This window comes from Protomyctophum bolini, assembly GCF_963924005.1.
Source record: "Protomyctophum bolini genome assembly, chromosome: 5".
Classification (NCBI taxonomy): Eukaryota; Metazoa; Chordata; class Actinopteri; order Myctophiformes; family Myctophidae; genus Protomyctophum; species Protomyctophum bolini.
The window spans coordinates 9,500,521-9,521,226 of NC_137866.1; the positions used below are offsets into that span (position 1 = coordinate 9,500,521).

The 20,706-nt window shown below is 44.0% G+C and overlaps 1 protein-coding gene across 3 annotated transcripts in view; it reads right to left on the reverse strand.

Annotated features, from left to right (window-relative positions):
* znf385a (zinc finger protein 385A) overlaps positions 1-20,706 on the reverse strand; it is a 116,285-nt gene that overhangs the window by 14,783 nt on the left and 80,796 nt on the right. For all 3 annotated transcript variants that reach the window (XM_080764782.1, XM_080764781.1, XM_080764783.1), the window contains 2 exons: positions 16,454-16,619; positions 5,288-5,653 (listed from right to left, as the gene is read on the reverse strand). In XM_080764782.1, coding sequence (XP_080620908.1) covers positions 5,288-5,653; positions 16,454-16,619 — 532 coding nt within the window. The remainder of the gene's footprint in view (positions 1-5,287; positions 5,654-16,453; positions 16,620-20,706) is intronic.

Genomic DNA, 20,706 nt, shown 5'->3' on the forward strand with positions numbered 1-20,706 from the left:
CAATACCCAACCCCATTTGGACAACATGAAACATAAAAAATTCAAAGATCCCAACACAAAACACCAAAAATAATACAAGACAGACAATAACCCAAACACCTAGTACCACATGAAGCATGCAAAATTCAAAGACACAACCCAAAACACCAAAAATAATACAAGATTTACAATACCCAACCCCATTTGGACAACATGAAACATAAAAAATTCAAAGATCCCAACACAAAACACCAAAAATAATACAAGACAGACAATAACCCAAACACATAGTACCACATGAAGCATGCAAAATTCAAAGACACAACACAAAACACAAAAAATAATACAAGATTTACAATACCCAACCCCATTTGGACAACATGAAACATAAAAAATTCAAAGATCCCAACACAAAACACCAAAAATAATACAAGACAGACAATAACCCAAACACCTAGTACCACATGAAGCATGCAAAATTCAAAGACACAACACAAAACACAAAAAATAATACAAGATTTACAATACCCCACCCCATTTGGACAACATGAAACATAAAAAAAAATTCAAAGATCCCAACACAAAACACCAAAAATAATACAAGACAGACAATAACCCAAACACCTAGTACCACATGAAGCATGCAAAATTCAAAGACACAACACAAAACACAAAAAATAATACAAGATTTACAATACCCAACCCCATTTGGACAACATGAAACATAAAAAATTCAAAGATCCCAACACAAAACACCAAAAATAATACAAGACAGACAATAACCCAAACACCTAGTACCACATGAAGCATGCAAAATTCAAAGACACAACCCAAAACACCAAAAATAATACAAGATTTACAATACCCAACCCCATTTGGACAACATGAAACATAAAAAATTCAAAGATCCCAACACAAAACACCAAAAATAACACAAGACAGACAATAACCCAAACACCTAGTACCACATGAAGCATGCAAAAATTCAAAGACACAACACAAAACACAAAAAATAATACAAGATTTACAATACCCAACCCCATTTGGACAACATGAAACATAAAAAATTCAAAGATCCCAACACAAAACACCAAAAATAACACAAGACAGACAATAACCCAAACACCTAGTACCACATGAAGCATGCAAAAATTCAAAGACACAACCCAAAACACCAAAAATAATACAAGATTTACAATACCCAACCCCATTTGGACAACATGAAACATAAAAAATTCAAAGATCCCAACACAAAACACCAAAAATAATACAAGACAGACAATAACCCAAACACCTAGTACCACATGAAGCATGCAAAATTCAAAGACACAACCCAAAACACCAAAAATAATACAAGATTTACAATACCCAACCCCATTTGGACAACATGAAACATAAAAAATTCAAAGATCCCAACACAAAACACCAAAAATAACACAAGACAGACAATAACCCAAACACCTAGTACCACATGAAGCATGCAAAATTCAAAGACCCAACACAAAACACAAAAATAATACAAGATTTACAATACCCAACCCCATTTGGACAACATGAAACATAAAAAATTCAAAGATCCCAACACAAAACACCAAAAATAATACAAGACAGACAATAACCCAAACACCTAGTACCACATGAAGCATGCAAAATTCAAAGACACAACACAAAACACAAAAAATAATACAAGATTTACAATACCCAACCCTATTTGGACAACATGAAACATAAAAAATTCAAAGATCCCAACACAAAACACCAAAAATAATACAAGACAGACAATAACCCAAACACCTAGTACCACATGAAGCATGCAAAATTCACAGACACAACACAAAACACAAAAAATAATACAAGATTTACAATACCCAACCCCATTTGGACAACATGAAACATAAAAAATTCAAAGATCCCAACACAAAACACCAAAAATAATACAAGACAGACAATAACCCAAACACCTAGTACCACATGAAGCATGCAAAATTCAAAGACACAACACAAAACACAAAAAATAATACAAGATTTACAATACCCAACCCATTTGGACAACATGAAACATAAAAAATTCAAAGATCCCAACACAAAACACCAAAAATAATACAAGACAGACAATAACCCAAACACCTAGTACCACATGAAGCATGCAAAATTCAAAGACACAACACAAAACACAAAAAATAATACAAGATTTACAATACCCAACCCATTTGGACAACATGAAACATAAAAAAATCAAAGATCCCAACACAAAACACCAAAAATAATACAAGACAGACAATAACCCAAACACCTAGTACCACATGAAGCATGCAAAATTCAAAGACACAACACAAAACACAAAAAATAATACAAGATTTACAATACCCAACCCGTTTGGACAACATGAAACATAAAAAATTCAAAGATCCCAACACAAAACACCAAAAATAATACAAGACAGACAATAACCCAAACACCTAGTACCACATGAAGCATGCAAAATTCAAAGACACAACACAAAACACCAAAAATAATACAAGATATACAATACCCAACCCCATTTGGACAACATGAAACATAAAAAATTCAAAGAGACAACACAAAACACCGAAAATAATACCAGACAGACATTAACCCAAACACATTAGTACCACATGAAGCATACAAAATTCAAAGATCCCAACATTTTGAAAAGTATAGAGTTAAAGATCTATAAGGAGACTATTTGGTTACCAACTCTCCATGATTTAGCTGGGGAGGGTCACCTGAACCCTCTCAAAGACCATCGGTAGCCCACAGACCATTGCTTGAAAACATTTCCCTAGGTGACTGAAATCACATCAGGGCATAAATGGTATTGCAGTTGTAAATATATTTATAGAAATTGACCACTAGGGGGATATCCTTGACTTACACAATAATTACATTCAAGGACCACTGGTGGTCCCCAGACCAATGATTGAAAAAACATTTCCCTAGATGACTGAGATCACATCAGGGCATAAATGGTATTGCAGTGTAAATATTTATATAGATATTGACCACTAGGTGGAATCACACACCCACTGTCAATGTATGTAAGGAATTTAAATACTACCTTGATTAATTTATGCATACAATTCACTTCAAAGAGTGGAGCCCCCACCTCTGTGTTTATCTAATTTGCATGTCTGGCACCTGGCATTCCACAAAGGGGGGAGCCCATCCCCCCACCCCTACCCCCGCGCTTTCATTTAATTTGCATGTCTGGCACCTGGTTAGAACCCATCCCCCCACCCCACCCCTCATTTATCTAATTTGCATGTCTGGCCCATGGCAATCCACAAAGACTGGGAGCCCATCCCCCCACCTTAACCCCAGTGACAAACAAACAAATTTACATTTGTTTGTTTTTCACACCTTCGAGTCAGCATCTCTGTATGCGGGAGGCATGGCACAAGGAGGGAGAGAGAGAGATGAGATCAGCTAATCACACACACACACACACACACATACCCCACATCATGCATTTTATAGATTTATAAATAACCTATTATTAACTTTTATTATTATTTAATTATAAACTATTATATGCTAATTATATTTATGGATATTTTATTGGTTATGGATATTTATGATTTATGATTATGCTAATTATATCTATGGAATTCAAGGAATGTTTAATTACTAATTTGCATAATTAATTATGCAAATTATGCATTAATTGCTCACTAGCGCCACCAGTGGCCAAAAAAGGTACCGAACAGACACCATATCATACTACTCTCAACACGCCAAGGACATGTCTGCTAACGGTACATCACACAGCACACCTGGCTCACTGCGTTGCTCCGTGTGTGGCGAGTGTGTGCGTTCGTTCATTGCTTGTGTGTGTGTGTGTGTGTGTGTCTTGGGCATGACGCTAAACTGCCCCCCTTGCAACTACCACCGTTAATGTAATTAATACTGTAGGTGCAGATTTAAGATGCATTCGCAACTTCTGGGGACTGTGCGTATGCATGTGTGCGTGAAGGCGCAGATTGCATGCGCAGTGCGCATGAGGACATACAGTACTGTACGTAGGTGTGCATGCATCAGGGTGTGTGTGTGCGTGCAGGTTGGTGTCCGTGTGTGCTCGTGTGTGTGCGTGTGTCTGTGAGTGCATGCATTGCATGTGTGTGTACAAGGTCTGCAGAGTAATGGCCAAGCAGGTCTTGTAGTGCACGGCTGCCTGGGGAGCTGCCTGTCCCAAAATAAAGAGTGGAGGTTCAAGGACCAACAGACGCCAACAGTGTGGTGTCCTCTAGTGAGACACAATGTCACACACAAAGGTAGACTGCTGCTGGTGGGCATGGACAATTAGATCAGGCAGGGAGTGGGCTGCTCAGTGACATTTAAAGCCCCGCTCATGTCTGCTCATGTCACGTGTGATGTGTGCGAAACTGTCCTGACAGAATGCTGAGGCCTGATGTCAGAGAGAGAGATCTCACACCCACACACAGTGAATGACCTGTTATTTCAGTTGCACCCTGTTTGAATCATTCAGGTATAGCTGTTACCAGTGTTACCCGTCCTGTTGAAGCAGCCTCGGGCACGCCTGCTGCCTGATGTGACACCATCAATCGTCAAATCTTTGAGCGGGGGAGAGTTTTCTTTAAATAATTACGTCTCATGGTGGTGTGAGTGAGGTGAGGCGTGGTGTAGGATGTGCAGCCGGCGTGCCATATGAGAGAACGTGTACAGACAGGTGAGCAGAAATACGCTGCCACGGGGCCACCTTGACGTAGCTCCGGAAAAAAACAGGAGAGCAGTGCTCTGTTACAGAGTTTGAACTTAAAGCGCAGTGAAGCAGATCATTTATCTGCTGATCGGTGCTACTTTCAGTCAGAACCCTGCAGTCTCACACCAAAGTACTTATAGCCACCCTACAGGTACTTTTCTCAAAGTGAGCTGAATCAAGATAAGGTATGAGATAAGGGCAATGGTGTCCAGGTGTGTGTGTATGCATGCGTGACCCAATAACTTAATGACAGTCTCCAGATTTTCTTCAGAATGTTTAACACTGATTTACTATGACACTATGCTGGCACATTAGGAGTCCACTAGGACTGTGTTTCTCGAAATGTTATTCTAAGGACCCTTACAGGTCCATTTGGTTCCATTTGTACACACTCAGTTACAGAGTAGAGTTACAGAACTGTTAAGGTCATTTAAGGCTACAGCTCTTTGTGTTTTCTGGTTCATTTGTATATCCATGGCAAAAATAGAAATTTGACCAAACTGTCCACCACAACCCAGCATGGCGATGAGCCCTGGTGTACACACGCTGTGGCAGCTACAGCTATACCTTTGTTGTGAGCCTCCAGCTGTGACAGGGAGTTGACGGCCACCTTGCAGAGGGAGCAGTAGAGTAGTTTCTTAGCCTTGTCCTCCTCCGTCTCTGGGTTGGAGGGGCCGTTGGAGGCCGGGGCCCCCGGAGCCCCTGGGCCCGGGGTTCCTCCATCGGGATGCTCCGGATTGGCACTACCGCTGCCGCCGTTGCCACAGCCCGGGGAGGACGGCGGTATCAGCGGAGGAGTCTGAGTGGGGAGTAGGTCGCAGGTCACCATGGGCATGTCGGAGTCCATGGGCGGTGTGGGCGGTGTGGGGAGAGGAGGAAGGGGCCCCGGGGCCAGCAGGGAGTCATTTAGCTGTACCAGGGGCATCGGTTCATCTGCAGACAACAACAAAACAGAAAAGACAACATGAGAAATGTAATGGAAATTCATAGTCAAATTGTGCAAATATCTGAAAAAGTTGTTTTTCTGGAACAAATAGGCATATTACTGAAACAATAAAATGTTTTATTGCGCACTTTATAGCCCTTCAAGTCTGCGCCTGCGGTAAGGCAAAGTACCCTTGAAAAATCCACTGTTTGACAATTCAACCACATCTCAGGATCAGACAAACCAACTTAAAGAGCTCGCATGTGGATAATGTTTGCTATTCCATATGACCCGTAATTGTGTTGAAAGGCGGGTTCCTTTTAACTGCAAAAGCAATAAGACTTGATGTGGATCAGACGACATGGGCGTATACTGTATATACGGTACGGTATTCTGTAGCTCGTACAGGAAGGGGCACAATACTGTACATGGCAGGGGCATGATTGTTGGCCCTTTTGAAGTGCCCTTCTTTCTCTCACTGATGTGGCCTCATATTATTGAAATGTTTCCGAGGAGAAGAAATGGGAAACAGATACCTCAGCCAGTGGGATGTTTTGACTTGCTCTCTCACACCTGTTATTGTTGGCTGGTACAGTGACACAATGGCACTTGTTTTTCGAACTGGGCACAGACAGACGCTAAGGCCAAAGAAACATCATAAATAGAACACCCATCCTTCTCTCTCTCTCTCTCTCTCTCTCTCTCTCTCTCTCTCTCTCTCTCTGTCTCTGTTCTACCTTTATCTGTTCTCTTTCAACTCTCTGTTGCTCACAAACATACCGGACCGGTATGTACATCCATATTACAAAATTTAGTCCACTCCACACATGGTTTTGGTCAGCCACTCTCATTGTGCAATGCTTTAGGTATTCACCAGGCCAAGGGTGTTGGCTGAAAAAAGACCCCCTAAATCTGGGTGGGGTGTAATTCACAGTCCCCCGTCCCCCCCCCCAACCCCCCCGCCGTCCATCCGCATAGACCAGTCGGCCCTCCTCGTTCTTCCACGGGACACAGAGCCACAGCGAAGGGGGATGGAATAGTCCCGTGGGATTATGGGTATTAGAGGGTAATAGTATTGCTGTGAAGAAAACAAATATTGACTTTAACTGCTCAATTTCCTTTTTTAGGATTCCCATGTGCCTTTGTCGTTTTGTCGCGTGATGTAAGCTTGTGCTGTCTACGCTAGTTTTTTTTTCTTCTCCCTCCATATTACATCCTGTGAGGCAGCAGAGCGCTGAGGCCTTATGAAACCCGATCATGTGGTGATTCATATGTTATGCGGAGGCTGTTCGCTCAGTCAGGACTCAGAGGAGGTAACAAGACTTGTCCTGGCCTCCTCCGTTGCATCAGCTTTGATGAAGATGCCATTGTGATGCCTTTCCATAATTCCATTCCACCACTTTCCAAGTCAGAGAATTCGTCCTCTTTCCACATTGGAAGTTTCCAGCTGCTGAACTGCAGCTCAGTATAGTATACGTTTGTCGAGCAGATGTTTTGTCAAAACCATATTTCTCACTCGCTGAGCGGCATTCGAGAGCCCGTAAAGTCGGGCTGGATCAAAGACGAGGGTGATGGGTGAGTGGTCTTTAGAGCCCAGAGAGGAGGTGCCTTCAGATTTACACTGCACCCACTTCACCACAACACACACACTAAGCTGCTTAGCTCGGCTGGAGAGTTTGCACACTTCAAAGTGCAAAGGAGAAGGAACGCTTAACAAAACTAAAGTACTACACCCTAATATTTTTGGATGACTTATGATTAAATAGAAATAGACTTGGCGCGCGCACACACACACACATGCACCAGTGCAAGCACATGCATGCACGCACATATACTCTCACACTCCATCACAGCCATTTGTTACCGAGGAAGGAACTCTTGGCTGGAGTGTCTGCTGAGGTAACACTTAGCTGAACTCATAGTGTCTTTCTTTAGCATGTGGTTTGAGTCAGTGTGGGAAGGAATAAGGGTGGTGGACCAGATCCTAATAGGGGATTTCACCATCCTTATCCGTGCCATACCAAACCCAACCCAACCATCACATGAATGTCTTCCACCTCATACCACAGAGTTCTCCCGCTGCACTCCCCACTGCACATACATAGGATATGTTCAGTTTCAGGTAATACGTCTCATCATAGCCTTTGTATCCATACGTCTCTGGGGTCTGTCACCAACCCCAAACTGCTTGAAAATCTAACGTAGGACTAACAAAGGCTAAGCAATGCCATTTGTCAACTTAACTGAACCCTCCCATACACACACACACACATACTCCGTCCTACACACAAAACACCACAATCAAAACACGAGACTGATCCTAACACAAGAGGTTTCACAGAACACTCTCTGTGTTTCTTGATTGTGCCGAAAGAAACCATGGGACTAATCCAACATTGATCAGGCTGAGTTAGCTGACCTCCCTCCCAGAGCCAAGGCGACCCATGAATAATTCAATGAAACAGGTCATCAGAGGGAGAGAGAGAATTCTATCCAGATGCTTTACCGAACTTCTCGAGTGTGTTTACATTGCCTTCATTTACTGGAAAATGCACAGAATGTGATCAGCAGGGGAGAGGCTCTGTTGATTATCACTGAGCAGGGTTAATTGCTGCCAGAGCTGCAGGGTTACATCAGGGCGCAGGGAGTCAAACTCATTTTGGGTCACGGGCTGGACTGGTCAAAATACAACCTGCACACAGTATTGTGTGCTTCCGACACCGAAATGAAACACACACAAACGCGATGAGTTGTGTTCTAAGCAGGTGCAGGTTCTCAACCTGTGGTGGGCCGTGAGAATAATTGCCAAAACAAAAATGCACCGAAAATTCACCCGGCAAGTGGTTAGACGGTTGTGCCGCGAACACTTTCAAGATTTCCAAGTGGTCCAGAATAAGTTGAGAAGCACTGTTCTAAGCGAATGCATTCAGATATAGGACGTATGGCGTGGGTGGGTGAAGTTGTTTTAAGCAGTCATACCTTGGCCTGAGTCCAACATGATTAAGTGTGGCTGCACTGCACACCTGTTGTGTGTCATCCCCACACACTCTTGGGGAAAGCCTATGCCAGGCTTGCAACATCTTGCCTCTAGTCTCGACAATAAATGATAATAATATAAGGCTCAATGGCTCAAAGTTCATCCTGACACGATCCCAAATGTTGTAAGACACTATTCAAATTAGTCTGCTACTTTAATAAAGTAGAAAGTCAATCCGTGATAGTAACTGTGTAACAGGGATATCACTTGCGTAAGCAGATTTGCAGCACATTGTATTGCATCACAGAACATAATCCAATCCAATCCACTTTATTTAAAGAGCACATTTAAAAACAACAGCATTGAACCTGTGCACTAAAAAGGGCCTTTCATATGGAAGAAAACCAAATAAAATATTGGCTTTTCACAGTTATGTAAAACTTGCGTATTAAAGGTGAAAGCAGAGCAGGAGGGAGTTATTACCATAATTGTTGGGACAGTGAGCACTGATGTATGCAGTATGGCCATCCTTAAATGTCAAACACATTAGTGGTTCAGACCAAAGCAAACAGATTACAGCATCCTCCGGTAGAGTGAATCCAGCAGGTTTTCACCATAGCAGGGTATGATGATTATGACAGCTTGCAGATGGGATATGTCGAGGTGGGTTTGTTTGCGTACCTCCTGGGTGTGATGAGATTTGCTCTACATTACAAGCTGTATTGTACAGTTGGTGTGAGACACAGTATAACGGCACGGTCACTCGTATGCTTTCAGAGGCGCCAGCATCCCATTCACGTCCATTCTGTGGGAACAAGGGGAGTTTGGACCAATAGAAAAGAAGCGCTGTGGTTGACCCTGCTTGGCAGACATTTTGATTGCAGTGAGTCAACCGTTCCAACGAAGGTCGAATGAACTGCAGAAAACCGACACTTCTGTCCACAAGCCTCTAGACGACAACGTGGGAAAATGACACGTGTGACACATCGGCGTGCGTTGGCTACAGCGTACACGTGTGTCACATCGGCGTGCGTTGGCTACAGCGTACACGTGTGACACCTCGGCGTGCGTTGGCTACAGCGTACACGTGTGACACCTCGGCGTGCGTTGGCTACAGCATTTCGGACGCAGATGTGTGACCGACCATGCCCTAAATCAGTCCTTATTTTGCCAGGATGGCTCCCTCCCTATGCCCCCCCACCCCTCCCTATGCCCCCCCCCACCCCTCCCTATTCCCCCCCCACCCCTCCCTATTCCCCCCCCCACCCCTCCCTATGCCCCCCCCCACCCCTCCCTATTCCCCCCCCACCACCCCTCCCTATGCCCCCCTCCCTATGCCCCCACCCGCCTCGCGGCCTTGTCCAACCCCGCCCTGCTGTCTGTTTTTAATGATTGACGAGCTCAGAAACCCAACGCCGTGTTAAGAAGAGCCGAGACTCATTCATAATGCAGCAGGGTGCCTTCTCACCAGCCAGCCTGCAAATACCAATACTGACTCACAGAAACACATTAGATGAAAACTAACTCGATGCCAAGGGGAAAAGCATACTGTCAACCGGCGTCGGCCGAAGGAAAACATTGCTCATTGTCAACAGACACATAAATGCCCTGGACCCGAGCGGCAGACGGAATAAAGCACGTTTGATTTGACGTCTATCAAAAGTCAAATACAGACGGAGCACTGCGCAGCATATCGGCCCTGCTGTGTAACTCAACACTGCAGTCGGTACACAGCCGTGCAACTCTAGCCCTCACATGAAAGTCATCCATTCAATTGACCTTGCGTGCGTGCGTGCGCAGAGTTGAGCATAATATCAGGGTGGTTTAATGTGACCCTCCCATTAGAGTGGGAGTGTCAGGGAGGGGAAGGAGGGAGGGTAAACAGCTGACTTCCCTCTCCTGATCTCACGGGCCAAACCCTCAGCTCCTCCACGCCAAATCCCCCAGAAGCCACAGGCCTTCCACTCTGGGTGGACCGCGCACCACAGCCCTTTCTGTCCATCGTCTCTCCACTCGCAGCCACTTGTCTTCCCAGTGTTTACGTTCCATTTGTTTTGTTATTTTTCCACTTCTTACAATCGTTGTAGGACAATTACAGCCAAATATGTTAAATGTGTGTGTGTGTGTGTGTCCCCTCTGCCTATTTCCCCTCCTCCCACGGCCCCCTTTCCAGGGACACCGATCACATGACATAACAATATACATACCGCACACAAAGAGAAAACGTAACATAAATATAGGAAGAACAAACCACAACTATCAGAATCTACATTTTGATAGTGTCGTCCCCCCCTCCCACACACACCTACACAAAGAATGTACAAATGGACCCACTTTTTTTTTTATGTTTTTTTTTTTGCGGCTTTCGACTTTATTTTATATAATTAACTGACAGGAAATGGGGGAGAGAGATGGGGGAGTGACATGCAGTAAAGGCTGTCGGGATCGGGAGTCGAACCCGCGGCACACTGCCAGACTTGGACTACCGGCCAAGGTGCCTGGACCGCTGAGCCACGGTCCAGGCCAAATGGACCCACTTTTGTACACTATTAAAGTTGAATAGTTAAAACGTAGCCTACAATTCTAATTGCTGTATACAGCACATACACTTTTAAAGCAATATGTGCAGTATACATATTTGTCTGTCGCTCTATTTCGGCCCATAACTCTGAATCGCACCTCCCCCCCTCCCCGTTTGTTGAAATCATTGTTGGCAGAACGTGTTGCATATTTTCGCAGGATATGAAGTATGAAGCAGCCAGTAAATGATAAGGAAGTGGGAATGTATCAATGGTCTGTGGATCACATCTCCATGTCCCGATGGAATATGAACTTGTGCCATAAGCCCATAAACCAAGTCATTAAGTCAACAAACGTGACGTTCACACGATAGAAACAGAACTGAGCATCAAGCTATCAACACTAGACGTTGCTCCTTATTTTGGGGCTTCTAGTTATTCATAGGTGTACGATAGTGTGTCCGGCGTGTCTGCACAAAAAAAGCGACACCGTCATAAACACCCATGGACATCTCTTATGTCTGTGTGCTTCTCTGAGTCTGGACATCATGTTTGTGTGCTTGTGTGGCTCATGGATATAGATATATATAAAGTCTAGAAGGCTTAAGGCGGAGTAAGCTTTTCTGCTTAATTTAGTTTTTTATGTGAACGTTGTATAAATGCATATAAGTATGCGGACATCTCTGACGTTTATAACAGACCAACCCGTTTGAAAATCGGTTGAAAATTGAGCAAGTTGTGGTTATTTGAAAGTACATGCCCCATAGACACACACAATGTTAGGTGGCCTCGAGGTAAGATGGCCGCAACGTCGCTCTCCATTGGCCAGAGCGCGGGTGAGCCATCTAGCTTTCTTATCTATGGTGTGGCCATTATGTGCTTGTGTGTGTTTGTGTTCATGTGTGTTTGTTGTGGCCATAATTTGTGTTTGTGTGGCCATAATTCGTGTTTGTGTCCGATACTCTGATTGTCTTCATGTGTGTTTATGCGGCCATCTGTGTTTACAATTAACAATTTATGCCAATTTATAGGCTAGCAGACGCTCTTAATTAATCCAGAGCGATTTACAGTACGTTAGTACTGTGTTAGTGTTCATGTGTGCTAGTGTGGACATAATGAGTGTCTGTCTGTGTGTGTGTGTGTGTGTGTGCGTTTGTGCGTGCGTGCGTGCGAGCGAGCGTATTTTATTTTTCGCGTTGCCTATAGTCAGTAGTATAAGTCAGTGCACGCCACTTGTACAGTATTTGTTTTTATCAGCTCTACAGTCAGGCCCCCAGTGTATTTATGAGCCATGTTAAGCTCCCAGCCAAACCCCCAGCGTCCAGACGCCAGGCTCCCAGCTGGGGCCCACACAATGCAGCTGGCTGCTCCCACAGCCCTGGCCATGGCTGTGGAGCACACTGGAGCAGTGCACTGTGATGGGACACATGCACGCAAATTAAACTTTATGTGCATACGGTACACACACACTGTATGTAGCTATACACATTGTATACACACACTTAGGCCGGGAGCCATGTCCACTCCTCAGGATGAGTTTTGCTATGTTTTTTTCACTATGATTTCCTGTTATCTTATACCTTGGGCCATCACGAGTGCATAACGACCACCCTCAACTCGGCCCTGTTTGATCTCAGGGACCAACAAATTAACAATCCCCCCTATAGAGCGTCACAGTCCCAGTCCCTTTCATGACGGCACCAGGCCCAGGAAATGATTCCCAATGCATTTTTCCCATAGACATTTCAAAAGGGAGTACAGTTAATTTGAGTTTTCTGACCATTTGTGCATTACCTTAAATATGTACAATTACATCATTTCTCCAGAAGCTTTTTCCCAATAGAGCGTCGCAGTCCCGCCCCCTACCAGGGCCCAGGAAATGATTCTCCGTTCATTTTCCTTTCAGACATTTCAAAAAGTATTTATTTAAAGATGGTTACGCCACGGTCAAAGCCAACTCGAGTCGTGACCCCCTTTTGAAATGTATATGAAAAAAATGCATTGGGAATCATTTCCTGGGCCTGGCGCCGTCATGAAAGGGGGTGGGACTGCGACGCTCTCTAGGGGGGATTGTTAATTTGTTGGTCCCTGTGACCAAACAGGGCCGAGTTGAGGGTGGTCGTTATGCACTCGTGATGGCAGGATAACAGGAAATCATAGTGAAAAAAACATAGCAAAACTCATCCTGAGGCGTGGACCTGGCTCCCGGCCTAAGTGTGCACCACACACGCACTGTACATAAACAGACGTACAGTATGCAATAGCACACAGCGCGTATATACTGCACACACACAAGCAAACAAGCAAGGATTCAAACCAGGAAGCAAGAAGGTTCCAGGGTCACGAGAAAGCTGCTTGGATGGAAAAATGCATTCTTTCACATGTTGCTGGTTTCAGATTTAGACCATGGCAGGCTTATGTTGGCTCCTCTCTGCTCTTGGACTTCTCTGTGGAGCTGGCCTCACATCCCCCATGAGGGAGGGAGACGTACGGACTGGCCTTTTACAACCATGGGGTCGGCCCGAGAAAACCACCAAAGACGGCAAGGGCGTCATTTAGGGCTTGAACAGGAGACACACACATTGAAATGCCAAGGTTTTGTTTTTTTAGCTTTGACGCTGTCCCAATACATGTTGGCCTTTTTTTGTCTTGAGTTTTATCTTTTGTTAAGTTGCATGGATTTGCCTTTGTTGCTTCATGCCTTGTGGCTTTCCTGACATCAAGGTTGACATGTCTGCTGAACAGAAACCGTTGTACAGTGAATGTCAACAAAACGTAGTTGGTTGATTCATTTATTAATTTATTCATTCCCTTCAGTGACTGAACCGGGGACAGACTGGTGGCACTGAGGGAATGGAAAGTTCCGGGCATGGAAAAGAGGACAAAAACACAGGTCTCCAAGTAATAGTTTAGAGAGAGAGAGAGAGAGAGAGAGAGAGAGAGAGAGAGAGAGAGAGAGAGAGAGAGAGAGAGAGAGAGAGAGGTGGGGGGGGGGGGGGGGGGGGTGTAGGTAGAGGGAGAAGAATCATGATCATGACAAGATAACCTGTAATTTGAGTTCATCTGGCCTTCAACTGAGCTGCCTACAGTAAATCATTTTTTTGCAGCCATGTGGCTCAATCCACAAGTTGCTTTCATAAATGTATTTTTACTTTGTGACAAATGGCATTATCATTCCCAAGAACTTGCATCACTATAGGCACAGACGCACGCACACACATTCCCGCGCGCGCGCGTGCGCACACACACACACACACACACACACACACACACACACACACACACACACTACACTGGGGATCGGGGGACGCCTTGTGAAGAGGCCAATAAAACGACCACCGTTCACAGTGTCAAAGTCACCTAGTCTAAACGTGGTGAGGGCTAAACGTGGTGAAGGCTATAAATGTGGTGAAGGGCTGAACAATGGTGATAGGCTAAAACCAGGGCTGCATTGTTTGGAGTGAACAAAGCATTGCTGTGGTTTGGATGCAGCAACACACTGTCATTTCTGGAGGTATCTTGATGCCTATACTTAAGTCAACCTGTCAGTCATGGCAGGAAGCACATCTGGCGTTTGGTTTTCACATCGGCCAATTTATTCTTCTACTTAGTTACGTAGTTCCTTTGGCGGACGTGCGTTAAATGTTTACCTCTTTCTGAACTGAAAGCAGACAAAGAAAACCCTCGCTCTCGATTTAGGCTCATATTCCATCACAGTCTCTGCAGTATTAGAATTATGAGAGTATGACATTTTTAGTAAGCTGAGGAGTTTTACAGACTCTTTTCACTTACGGTAAGATGAAACAGAATCAATCTATTATTTGGAACTTCTAAGCCTCGATGACAACAGAATCCAGAGGTTTATTGTCAACCTGTTTCCAACCTCAACTTCCAGCTGATGCTCACCTGTTTTCACTTAAAAAAAATGCCAACAACTACTAACGTATGCTAGTAGATTTACAACTTAAAACAGGCTGATCCCAAGGTTAGGTCAAATTTTCATACAAGACTACCTACCTATTTAAAATGTTAATGGCATGGGTTCGGGACTACTGACAGTTTGAATGAACATACCAGATTTACATGGGACTTGGCCAATTCATTTCATTCCACAATAGATATTTATATGATTAGCAGAGCGGAGGCTCTTACTCAGCCATGTGTGAATTATTAGAGGAATTGTTTCATTTTTCTCCAAATATTTCTCCAACAATTATTTGCATGTGCATGTGTGTACTCCACAGTCCACACACAGCTGTAACCAGTGATGTAGTCTAGTAAGTCTACCGTTATACTCTATATAGTATGCTGTGCCGAAGTTTGGGATAAAAATAAAGAAATAATTTCATCCATTGACCACACGCAAGCGTATACGCTTGCGTGTGGTCAATGGATGAAATGATTTACATGTGCATGTCTCGCAGGGAATAGTTATGGTATACCGCCTGAAAAACCCTAGGCTACAGCACTGGCTGTAACAGTCTCTGAGCTGTGTACTTCTATGTTGGCTGTAAGAAACATATAGAGGTGGACCAGTTGTTAATGCAGCACTCAACTTGTACTGGTGGAAAAGAGAAGACCTCTAGTAGTAGTAGTAGTAGTAGTAGTAGTACTAGTAGTAGGTTAACCTCACATCACCAGACTTTCCACCTCGGAGGGAAACCTTTGTTCTAAATCTAAACCGAGTTGTGATCCGGTTTAGAAAAGAAAAAAAAATCATTTTTGTCAATTATGGTCCCATTCATTTTAAAATTGATGATGAAGTAGGGCATACTTCTAGGTCTTCTACAGGCTCTACTGAGTGAATTTCAGTTCCAAGACGGTAGATTTGAATTTGGAGAAAAAGTGGCTCCAAAACGAGTCTGTATTAGAACTATTCGTTGCATCACCAATGGGTGAAGTCACTGTTACGTTTTTGACAGTCTGTGGTAAATACACCGAAATTCGTCAGACTTTGAAGAGTCTCTTCCCTGACTGTGTTGATGGCGGAGGTATCTCTGTGGTCACTGTGAGTCACACCGACCTCGCTCTGCGTATAATTAGTTTGACTCAGGACAGGTGGGACTGCTTAAATCTCATTAAATCAGATTATGACTGTGGGTTATATCTTCATATTTTGGGGGTAATTATTTCCCAAACTCTTGTTATCCAGCTCATTACTAGCTGTTCAAGTGTCTTCTCGCGATCCTGTGGGCAATTATTATTTCCTTTACACACCCATGGCAATCAACAGAACAGCACAGGATTATACTTATCCACTCTTGTCTATCCCAGCTTGTGGTCTTATAGGGAGTTTATGCTGATTGTCTCACCTGGGTTGCTGGGGTCGCTGTCGATGGCGGCTCCGGGGGGAGACGGGGAGGAGGTGGGGGGTACAGTGGCAGGCTTGTCGCCCTCCTGGGGGCGAGTCTTGGAGGTCTCGATGCCCTTCACTCTCCTGGCGTGTCGGTTGCCTTTGTAGTGCGCTTCTGCCTGACTCTGGGAGGAGACACAGACCAAACAGAGTCAGTGAAATGCCCATCAACATGTGGATCAATAGAACATAGAATGAATGCTGTTTTTGACTCTGTGGCAGAGTTTTTGACTCTGCGGCATGCAGTGGCTCAGGAGGTAGAGCTGCCATCCTTTTGAATCTGAAAGTTCCAGTTCGATTCCCGACTCCTCCTGACTATGTGTGTCTCCTGACTATGTGTGTGACTACTTCAGCAAGACACTGAATCCCTCTGCTCCCGATGAGCAGGTTGGTGCCTTGCATGGTTTCCTCACTGTGTGAATGTGCATGTGAAGTACATTGTAGAGTAAAGCGCTATACATAAATGCAGTTCATTTACCATTTACTTGTGCACACGCACACACACACACGCCTGCATGCCGTTGTCGGCACGTTTTTTTTAGGTTTAGGTTTATTTATTTAGCATATAGTACAAAGAATAGACAATAACATATCAAAGAAACAAAAATACAATGCAAGGAAAGGAAGAAGCCAGAAGGCTTATATGGAATCCTTTCCTGAAGGAAGAGGTCATTGGTTTAAAAGATTAAAAGTTCATAAAGAACAGTACATAAATCTACAAGTTGTCAAAGGGGGGCAGCTGTGCAGTAAAGAAAATAAAAACACAGACTGCACAGAAAACAGAAATAAACAATACAACAACAAACACACAAAAGAAAATATAACGCATCAAGGTAAAACATGTAATCTACAGAGAGGAAAAAATAAGATATTTCTTTAGATGTTTTTTTAATATTGGCAAGGATAATGAGGATTTAAGTGAAGCATCTAGGGAGTTCCATAGATGAGGGCCTCTAAATTTGATGAAAGATTGATGTTTGGACGTGCGACAATAGGGTAATTCAAAATGATCTCTTTGCCTCTTTGCCACGTTATTCAATATACAGTACACTGGAGACTTGAGGGCACCGAATGTAGGCAGGCTTACAGGTGATAGATAGCTACAGTTGCAACATTACAGTTTGGTAATGGAAACACCACGGGTCAGTAAAACCTTTGGCCACTGCTTGACTAGATTCTCTAAGAATCCTACGGTCATGTGTCCTGTGGCGATGAATGACCAGGCCGCTGAGGTTGTGGACTGCAGCAATACAAATGTCTTGACACTGTAATGGAGTTGACCTTTGCTGTGTGAGGGAAATAAGCCCATCCATCAGCGCATGTACGTTTATTACAAGATTTCACAGTTTTCACCACTTATACGTAAACCCTATACTTAGTTGAACGGATCCCCAAGGGCTCTGTCTGTATACGTTGAACGGATCCCCAAGGGCTCTGTCTGTATACGATAGGCCCTTTCCACTCGCAAATAGGCAATCTATGGCATTATGAGCTTGTCATTTGGCATTGTTTTTGCCAAAGTTTAGTCCCAGAATAGGGACGTTATAGGGTTTGTGTTATGACCTTCATGAAAATGTTTTAATTCTTGTTTGTTTTATTGAATCGGTTGTCACATTTCACCCTTGCCAGCTGGTATGGGTCACCTGCCCTCAAAAACAAGAACAAATTGCAGGGTGTCTTCAAGGTGTGTAGCAAAATTGCAGACATAACCTTCAACAGTCTTTCTCACACGTACAATGTCAGGCCCATTCAATCCTGTCTAATGAGCCTGTCAGGCTGCAGAATCTGCCAATAGACGGACCCATGGACTTGAGAATGAATTTGTGCCTGCTGCCTTTTAAATAATTCAATGTGATTTTATTGAAATGATTGAGTATTGGTCCATTCATGACCGCCTGTCTGATGGTTATTTTGTGTCCTATTGCTGGCCGTGCTGCAAATGCCTTGATGGTGTTCTAATGGCTGATCTTACACCTGGTTGATGGTGTTGTAATGGCTGATCTTACACCTGGTTGATGGTGTTGTAATGGCTGATCTTACACCTGGTTGATGGTGTTGTAATGGCTGATCTTACACCTGGTTGATGGTGTTGTAATGGCTGATCTTACACCTGGTTGATGGTGTTGTAATGGCTGATCTTACACCTGGTTGATGGTGTTGTAATGGCTGATCTTACACCTGGTTGATGGTGTTGTAATGGCTGATCTTACACCTGGTTGATGGTGATGTAATGGCTGATCTTACACCTGGTTGATGGTGATGTAATGGCTGATCTTACACCTGGTTGATGGTGATGTAATGGCTGATCTTACACCTGGTTGATGGTGATGTAATGGCTGATCTTACACCTGGTTGATGGTGTTGTAATGGCTGATCTTACACCTGGTTGATGGTGTTGTAATGGCTGATCTTACACCTGGTTGATGGTGTTGTAATGGCTGATCTTACACCTGGTTGATGGTGTTGTAATGGCTGATCTTACACCTGGTTGATGGTGTTGTAATGGCTGATCTTACACCTGGTTGATGGTGTTGTAATGGCTGATCTTACACCTGGTTGATGGTGTTGTAATGGCTGATCTTACACCTGGTTGATGGTGTTGTAATGGCTGATCTTACACCTGGTTGATGGTGTTGTAATGGCTGATCTTACACCTGGTTGATGGTGTTGTAATGGCTGATCTTACACCTGGTTGATGGTGATGTAATGGCTGATCTTACACTTGGTTGATGGTGATGTAATGGCTGATCTTACACCTGGTTGATGGTGATGTAATGGCTGATCTTACACCTGGTTGATGGTGTTGTAATGGCTGATCTTACACCTGGTTGATGGTGATGTAATGGCTGATCTTACACTTGGTTGATGGTGATGTAATGGCTGATCTTACACCTGGTTGATGGTGATGTAATGGCTGATCTTACACCTGGTTGATGGTGATGTAATGGCTGATCTTACACCTGGTTGATGGTGATGTAATGGCTGATCTTACACTTGGTTGCATGCTGAAAATAGCCCCGATCTACAAGCTCACAACGAGCTCGTACATTATTGATCTGCTATTTTCAGAGCAACCAAACATAAAGTGACTTCTCCACTAGTCCCTCCCTAAGATTTTTGTCTAGTTGTTATTGTTGCCAAAATTGTTTTAGTAATTCGTCAGTGAAGGTAGTCAACGTACATTTTTCGTCATAGTTTTGTCGATGAAATCAACACTGACACACACACACACACACACACACACACACACACACACACACCAATAGTTTTCTAGGCTCCAGTCATTTTCATTACGACAAATGTTGACGGATATTCTGAGTGGAGTTGAACTTGGGGTCAGAGGGATGCCAAACTGTCTGCCTATATAGGCCCCTAAAGCACCCCCACCCGTCCTATCCCCTACACACACACACACACACACACACACACACACACACACACATAGTATATAAATGTACTGTGGAATGCAAGCGTGTGCACACACTGTACAGTAGGCTGTGCAACATCAATGGCTTGTTGGCATGTATGTGCTCTTACGATACAAATGTCTGTGAACGGGCCCAGCTGCTGGGAGAGAGAGGGTCAGATGGCCCTTGGACAAAACCCAGACTTAATTGCTTGCTTATGGAGTGACCGGCCTCTAAATATACACGCTACTGGGCAGCAGACGACGGCGGTATCTGTAATATATCAAGGATGAGGTAGCAGAGAGATGGTGGTATAGTCTTTGTGGGCTGGAGGGTTTTCTTTCGGGCAGTAAAATGTAAAATGCATTCCAGTGGAGAAAACACAATGTGTGCAGATCCATTACAGACAGTGAGACTAGTGAGAGTAATCCCCTGTTGAAAAAGTAGCTCCTTGCTAATGTGTTTACTCTGGAGGTAAACAACAGAGGTGAGTCATCCATCATCCGGACCACGCGCTTGTGTGTGTGTGTGTGTGTGTGTGTGTGTGTGTGTGTGTGTGTGTGTGTGTGTGTGTGTGTGTGTGTGTGTGTGTGTGTGTGTGTGTGTGTGTGTGTGTGTGTGTGTGTGTGTGTGTGTGTGTGTGTGTGTGTGTGTGTGTGTGTGTGTGTGTGTGTGTGTGTGTGTGTGTGTGTGTGTGTGTGTGTGTGTGTGTGTGGTAGGGAGGTCATCAGGTGGATGAGATGGGAACTTGGTGAAGCAAACTGCAGATGGGCGATGGTCTAGCTATAGCTCATCATCTGGGTCA